This window comes from Centrocercus urophasianus, unplaced genomic scaffold (genome assembly GCF_019232065.1).
Source record: "Centrocercus urophasianus isolate 14NV4802_14NV808 unplaced genomic scaffold, USGS_Curo_1.0 seq_17, whole genome shotgun sequence".
Taxonomy (NCBI): domain Eukaryota; kingdom Metazoa; phylum Chordata; class Aves; order Galliformes; family Phasianidae; genus Centrocercus; species Centrocercus urophasianus.
The window spans coordinates 24,716,850-24,724,613 of NW_024884722.1; the positions used below are offsets into that span (position 1 = coordinate 24,716,850).

General features: G+C 44.7%; 1 protein-coding gene across 7 annotated transcripts; it reads right to left on the reverse strand.

Moving 5' to 3' along the window:
• Positions 1–1,562: 1,562 nt before the first annotated feature.
• On the reverse strand, positions 1,563–7,664 carry HNRNPH3 (heterogeneous nuclear ribonucleoprotein H3). Of its 7 annotated transcripts, none has more exons than XM_042818725.1 (10): positions 7,384–7,664; positions 5,977–6,112; positions 5,334–5,472; positions 4,617–4,804; positions 4,166–4,252; positions 3,831–3,946; positions 2,761–2,896; positions 2,451–2,531; positions 2,281–2,367; positions 1,563–1,981 (listed from the first exon to the last, which is right to left on the reverse strand). In XM_042818725.1, exons 2-10 carry the CDS (start codon positions 6,092–6,094, stop codon positions 1,905–1,907), a joined length of 1,029 nt encoding a protein of 342 aa, XP_042674659.1. In that variant the 5' UTR covers positions 6,095–6,112; positions 7,384–7,664; the 3' UTR covers positions 1,563–1,904. The 7 variants fall into 7 exon arrangements, with proteins under 7 accessions (XP_042674659.1, XP_042674662.1, XP_042674658.1 ...); XM_042818728.1 differs by lacking the exon at positions 7,384–7,664 and adding an exon at positions 6,961–7,087 and having other exon boundaries at positions 4,662–4,804; XM_042818724.1 differs by lacking the exon at positions 7,384–7,664 and adding an exon at positions 6,961–7,087.
• Between the last annotated feature and the right edge of the window lie 100 nt (positions 7,665–7,764).

Consider the following 7,764-nt stretch of genomic DNA (forward strand, 5'->3'; position numbering starts at 1 on the left):
AGTGAAGGAAAATCCATCTGATGGCCAGCATTCATCACACAAGAGATTGCAGGAACCAGTCAGTACTTCTCAGTGGATAACCAACCACTTTAAAAGAACTACACTTTGCAGCAAGTATTTCAGCTTTACATACAAGTATGAACTTCAAAAATCATTTTTTTTCTTCTCAGAACACTGCTGAAGTTCCTTGAAAGAGTCCATACTGTATGCTGCTCTCATTACAGGATGATGTGTAAACAGGGATTGGACAAGCATAAGGCATTCACTCTCCAGAACAGAATTGTGTTATTCAAGAGTCATTCAGAATGACTTCTGGTAACTTAGTTGGTGATGCCAAATAGCTTGAAGTGCAACTACTTTGTTCTCAGGTATGTCAGTCTTAAATCAATAGTAAGTGTTCTTTCTCAGAAAACAGAATGCAAAGTATACTTGAGGAATTATTAGAGCTGTGATACCTATTTAGGTAGCTGATAGAGAAATCTGTCAGATGTAAAGGTATTTTTTCCTGCACCATCACTGCTAGGCTGACTTCAAGTCATCTTTCCTCCCCTTCCTCTGCCCCATACTTGAGTATTTGGAATATTTCCTACTGCAGATGAGCCCTGCTGCTATTACTTCCGATAACATTGACACAAGCACACTCTCTAGTGAAATAAACTCCATTCTACTATCTCCCAGAGCAAGACATTTATTACATATATAACACAGTACTAGCAAAACAGGTGACAGACTTTCAATACCCAAGATTACATTTGACATTTTAAGGGAGGCGTTGAGGACAAAGCAGTTAATTTGGGAGATCACACTGGCTCAGAAGAATAAATACCTTATTATACATCAGGTATGGTAAGTGTCTTCAAACATTTTTTCTTACACATCTTACATGTCACAAATGCACAAAAACTTTTTTTCAATGTGGTTGGGGTTGTGTCACTTAACAAATATTGGGCTTACAGTTGTTTTCAGAGATGCCTGGCTTCTACCAAACTCATTCATATAATGGTTGCCATGTTTTGAACAAATACAGACAAACCAGCTATGTGCAGGGAAAAAAAGAAAGCTCAATGGTGTTGAAACGTAAGTGTTAGGAAAATTCTAGCTTGCTTCAAATAATTGTCTTCCCAAAGCAGTTTGTGAAGAAAAAAAGCAAAAGTACCTTTCAACTTGCTAGCATTTGACTGCTTCGCTAGTGTTTGATTAGCAACAGCGTTGCAAGTTAAACGTGTGAAATGAGTATCTAAGAGTTCTACAGCAAAGCACAGAAGCAAACAGTTGTAGCCTGGGCGTGTGGATGACAGAACTTGGGAAGTATGCATTTGTGCAATCGCGCCATTTGCAGAGCATTGCTGATACTACAGGGAGGAAAGCCAGATCTATGACTCCTCCACAGCTTGAGCTTAATGCTATGGTGAGAAATTACTACATACAACTTATCAAAAAGATTTAGGAAGGATTGCTACCAAGTAAGCTTACCTACTATCTACCCTTTTCCCCTTAAACAAGAGAATGTATCAAACTCATTTACTACACCAAGAGTACATAGAACTCAGTGTTCATAGGAGTTACAGTACAACCACCTTTATTGAACCATAGTACAACATCTCAAACCAATTGTATTCTTGAATATGTAATACATCCTTAGGAGTAACTAGTATAAAAAGTATCAACATCAGTGGTTTGAATATAAAAATTTATTTAAAGTCAGAGTATGCAACAAATAAAACCTACAGAAAACAGATTTTCCCATCACAAGCTCTTGCTTACCAAATAATATTGTGAAAACACATTCCTTCAGTCATTATAAAGTTCTTAAAATACAAAAGAAATTAAAATTTTGTAAGAAAGTCTAGTAGACCAGAGACTGTTGTTTCTTCCAGGGTATTTTGTAGAAGCAAGGCTATCCTTCAATACATCCCACGCCATCCTCCTCCACCCATATTGCCTTGCCCATAGTATCCTCCACTATTTCCACTGCCACGACCTGCAAACAATTGACACAAGGTCACGTATACATACCTTAAAAAGAGAAAAAAACGTGATGGGTAATAAAAAACTGTTCAGCATCAGCTTAAGATATACTTCAGCACTATTTTTCTAAAAAAACATTTGTTGCAATAGCCGAATTATGAAAAAGTGCCCCAGTGATTTACTATTTAAGCCACCCCCTTTCCTTTCTCCCAGCCCACAAAACCCACCCTTCCAAATCACATACACACAGACACAGTAACACAATCACAAAGACAATCATAACACAATCATTAGGACAGAATATCTACTTACTGTAGCCCCCCAAGCCATCAGGAGTTCCATAGCCGCCGCTGTAATTGTTACCCATTCCCATTCTACCAACAGAGCCATAACCTTGATCTGAAAAGCAGAAGGTGCACTGTTAAAACCTTGCAACTCCATCACATTTTGCAAAACAAGCTGTATTTGGAAATGATACATACCCATTCCATCTCTGCCATAGCCTCCCATTCCAGAGCCACCTCCAGCAGTTGAATTCAGAAACAGCTCAATGTATCGATGTTCTGCAGGAAATAAAAATCTACTCTCAAAAAACACAGTAAAAAAAACCTTACCCTACATACAATAGTTGGAGAAATCAATTTGAGATGATCTACTCGTTCTGATCATCAACAAAAAGTCCATTATTAGTACTATATTTAAAGCACTGTTAACTTCAGTTTGAATCCTCATACTGATTTACACCCTACTGAAATCAACTCAGTTAAACCCCCAATTGAACACGACACTCACGCATGTGGTTTTTATCCTTGGACATAGCAGCTACCGCATCCTCATGTGTTACAAATTCCACATCTGCCTCGCCTGTGGCTCTTCCATCTGCCCCAATATCGATGTGAACTCTTATAGGATTCAATGGTGAGAAGAACTAAGAATAAAAACAAAGAAAAAAAAAAAAATAAATCAAATGAATTTAGAATTCAAGCCAGGTATGTTTTCTGGCGCCCCAGTAGTTTGCAAGGCACTGTATTAATTTTCTCTCATCCTGTCACACAAATTTAATTACTTGTCTCTAAGGTATTACTTAGAGGTTTCTGTTATACAAATGGAAGAACTCCAGCTACAGAGCTTGACAAGCTCTCTTTAAAAAGAGATGCAAACAAAAATACTTGTCTACACACCTCTCTTTAAGAAACATGCTCTAATATGATGCCACCCTAGAAAGGGAAGATCATTACTTCGTTTTGAGGGAAAAAAAGCCAAACAAGGTTCTCAAAATAAGGACAATTATGAAACTAAGAAGAAAAAGCTGTCAATTTCTCTTCCTACAGCAGTTATTAGAAAGATACAGTAGGCCATCATTCCTGAAATTTTGTAGAAGTCCTTTAACTGAGCTCTTATGGGTAAATGTGAGCCTTCCACTCTGAACAAACACAGCACCCTACAGGTTTCCCACCTTGTCTCCCTAAAACAAGACTCATGGCCACATACAAATGTGAAAACCATAATCACATCTACTATCAGTCTTCTACAAAATAACATTAATATCTTCAGTTAAGCTTAAACTTTTGAGTCTTGTGAAGATACAAATTTCAACATCTGTCTCTTATTTCTGGAAATAAAAAAGTATACAGGGGTTAAATGTAATTTGGGTGGCTTCTTCAGTAAGCTTACCACAGGCATTACCTTTAAAAACCTCACTAAGTACGTATTAAGTATTGTAGAATCTGCATAAGTAACTTAAGACTTTAGTTACTATGTATTAGAGCTATCACTCACTGGAGAGCCATAAGCAAGTTGGGAATAGGGAAGAACATAGACATTCTTGGTATCAGAAAGCCTGATTTTGCTATTTTACTTACATTTGCAATATCATTCTCTGTTGCTCGAAAAGGCAGTCCTCTCATGTGAACAAAATGACCGCCACCATGGAAACCTGAACCTGCATCTCCAGCTCCATAGCCATGTCCTCCCATGCCTAGGAAAGAAAGACAAGTGAAGAACGACACACACACCCCCTTTTTTTTTTTTTTTTTTTTTTTTTTTAAAAATAAATTATAAAAAGAAAAGCACCCCCACCTCGACAAAACAAACACAATCATCTTCCTTTACAAAATAATATGAAGAAAATAAAAACAGAACTATGTATGCCTTGGGAATGTTATGTTTTACTGTTAAAAAAAAATATATTTTTTACCTCTCCCATCTCTCATTCGGTCATCATAGCCATCATTTCCATAGCCATAGTTATTATAACCACCATAATCATCAAAGCCACCATATCCTATACAATGGACAGAAGGAAAAGAGCAATTATGTTACTACTGAGAAATCACAAAGTGATACACAAGAGTCAATTTTTCAGTCTGGGCACCTGAAGTGCCACTGCAAAGCATTAAACACTCATTTCTGAACTGACACATCCAACTGAGATATCCAATTCTGCTGAAAAAACAGTTTTCTAGTAACATCCATTACTCTTAAATACTAAGCTGCATTTTTTCTTCCCCCAAAAATTACAAGTAAAAAATTCCTTTTGAAGAGGCATGTCAAACCTAACAGGAAGCTACTGCCATTTCTTTATTTCTTGACAAAGACGTCAGAAACATGAAACTGACAACAGAACCTCTATCATTAGATAAACATACCACCGTCATATCCACCACCTCCTCGACGCATTCTGTCATACATACTTCCACGCCCAGCTCCATAATAACCCCCTCTTCCTCCTAATGGTCTATCATATGGTCCAGGCCGTTGTTGTCCCATCATTCTTCTCGGCATGTCAGAGAATCCTCTGATTTCACTCTTACTACTTTTGAAGATTTCAATGTATCTAAATAAGAGAGGATTTTCAAGGTAGAAATAAGAATACACGTATAAGCTGTCTGAACAGTAGAAAAATAACTAAACATACAATGTGATAAAAATGACTACAGATACCATAGAACTTAAGTTCCTCCTCAAAACTGTTAAGAATCTTAATTGTATCAAAGTAAAACTTTACAACGGCAAAAAATTACAACATGAAAATTCTAGCTGTAAAAATTAAGTATAAAACATGTCTTTTCAGTATGAGAAACATACTGTTGAAAAACAATGTCTGGCTATGGCAGCACTTATCACAAATTACCCTACATGAAAAACAACCGAAACAACATTCTAAGTTTAGCAATCTACACAGAGTAATACTGTCTCCCCCGCCCCCCAAATCTACCGTATTTCCCCAGTTAATTTAGGATCAGTTATAAAAATTCTTTAAAATACCCCATTCCATATAATAGTCCCCAGCCCCCCAAAAGCATTACTGTCCCACAACCCCCAAAAATAACCATTTAACACCATCCCAAACTCTCCATCCCCACCTGTGCCCTATTCTTTCCTTGTGTTTCCCCAGAGCATTTTCTGCTATCTCCTTTGAAGCAAACTGCACGAAGGCCTCCCCTGTGCTTCTCCCCTGGTAGTCCAGCGTCAATGTTATCCCATTTGGCACGATTTCCAACCCTTTAACCCAAGGACAAATAACCCCATCAAGGGGAACAGTGTTAAAGGCTGAAACATTCCCATCTGTAGAAAATACTTAAAGCATCTAAACAATAACAACGAAAAAAAGCTCTTAAGTTCCCCCATCACCCAACAATACAAGCCAACGATCTTTCATTAAACATTTATGGATTTAGCCATACTTGTTTTTTGTTTTAAGTATGTGAACATACACCCACCTAGGTTACATGAAGAAAACAAAGCTACCAATCAAGCAATTTAACCGCTCCAAACGCTAACGTACAGGTTATAATCACAAGACATTCACCACCTTCACTAAATTAAGACATGTATTCAACTTTGCTATGTCTACAGTTATTTGAACAGGGCATACACCTTACTCAAGGCAATTTATGTCAAAGCAATCCCCCCTCCACCCGGCTAACGGCCATTACAAGTTACAGGCTTGCAAAGCATCGACTTATCTTTCACACAGTCTTTATGCTTTGACTATACTAGAGATACCTTGGAAAAACTGAACGATCTCTTCCTTGCTACAGCCGAAGGGCAGCCCTCGGAGCCGCACCACCGTCCCATCGTTGGTTGTATCGGTGGGCCCGTTGTGCTTTCCACTCCAGTCCATTTTTGTCTAAATCAAACGCTACCAAAAGGAAAAAACAAAACATTGAGACATAAAAACACAACAAATCGGGTAGGTTTTCATTAACAAAGCGGCGTTCGGCAGCATTATGGATATTTCGTTCCATTCCCTGGATATTTCAATTTCACTCGCTCGTACATAAGCACGTGGACGCGGCGGTCCCCGGCAGTGCAGCAGCGCGGGCATCGGCGGCGCGCACCAGCCGCTCGGCGCGCTCCCGGCCCGTAACCTTTTGTCTCTCGCGGCGTGCCGGCAGAGGGGCCGCAACCGCGCAGCGCTGCCTTTCCTTTGTCTGCCATCACGGCCCGGCCGGCCGCGCTCCCGCTCCTTTTCCCCTTCCGGAACCACGGCCATTAATCCCGAACCAAAGCGGGCGCGCAGCGCGGCCCGTCTCGGACTGGGGGCGGGGAGCTCTCTCCCTCCCTCCCCCCTCACCCCGCGCCGCCGCCATTTACCGCGCCTCCCCGAGCCACCCCCTCCACCGCCGACCGCCACCGACGCCGTCCCCGCCAAGCACCCCACCGCCACCTCTCCACTTCGGAACGACTGCCGAGCGCCCTCCTGCCCAACCCCGACTTCGGGGTGCGGCAAGCGGTACGCCGCCGAGGCTCGTCGGGTCGGCGGCCGCGTTCGGCTCCGGCGCTCAAAATGGCGGCCGGTCGGGAGCGAGGCTCCGAGAGCCGCGCCGCACCGCCCCTCCCCCACCCGCGGCGCCACGCCGCCCCCCCGCGGGCCGCGCCGCGCACACGGCCGGGCCCCGGGCCGCTTCCGCGCCCACCCTACGAGCGGCCCAGAGGGGCTCGCCGCGGCCGGTGCCGCCCTCTCTCCCTTTCTCACCCCGCGCTCACCGGGAGACCTTCGTACGCTCCTCGACGCGTCCCAGCGGGAGCTGCTGCCAGGAAGGAAGCCCCTCGCTTCCGAGCGGCCGGCGACCAGCAGCCTACGCAACCGCCGCTGGCAGGATGGCGTCCCGACCGCGCGGCTATCGCGATAGCACCGCCGCACACCTCCGCCCGCCCGGACGACAGCGGAGCATGCGCGCCTCTGCTAACAAGAGCCGGCGAACGGCGCCTCCTCCCTCTTCTCACGAGCGCGGCTGAGCGTCACCAGGCGCACGCGCGCTCCGTTCGCGCGCTGTGCTCTCTTGGCGCCAAGCCGTCCGCGCGGCGGCAGCGCGAGATGCAACAAATACCCGCAGCAGTCAGATACTCGCAGCAAACATGCAGCAGATAGATACCCGCACCGGACAGATACCCGTAGCAAACACATACCCGTAGCAAACAGCCGCAGCGAGTGCCCCCCAGTCTCCTCACGCAGGCGGTGCCTCACGCGCAGATGCCTGTGGCCCGTCGGGCGCTGCTCGCTCCAGCTCCCGGAGTCGGCTCGGGAAAGGGGATGGGAAAGCCCGGCCGGTCTCTTCCCCTCGGTTTTACGGCCGCGGCAAAGCTGTGCGATGTTAAGATCGGCCTGGGGAACCTCACCAGCTCCCGCCTGCGGAATCGCCTTGGGGCGAGGCGGCGGAAAGGCCCGTTGGGGCACCGAGGAGCGAGGGACGGAGTAGGGAGGTGCGCGCAGGGCCGGCGGCAGGCCGCGGGAGGAGGCTGGGAAGTGACGAGCGGCTCCTCCCGCCGTCGGGGCGCATAAACGGGGCC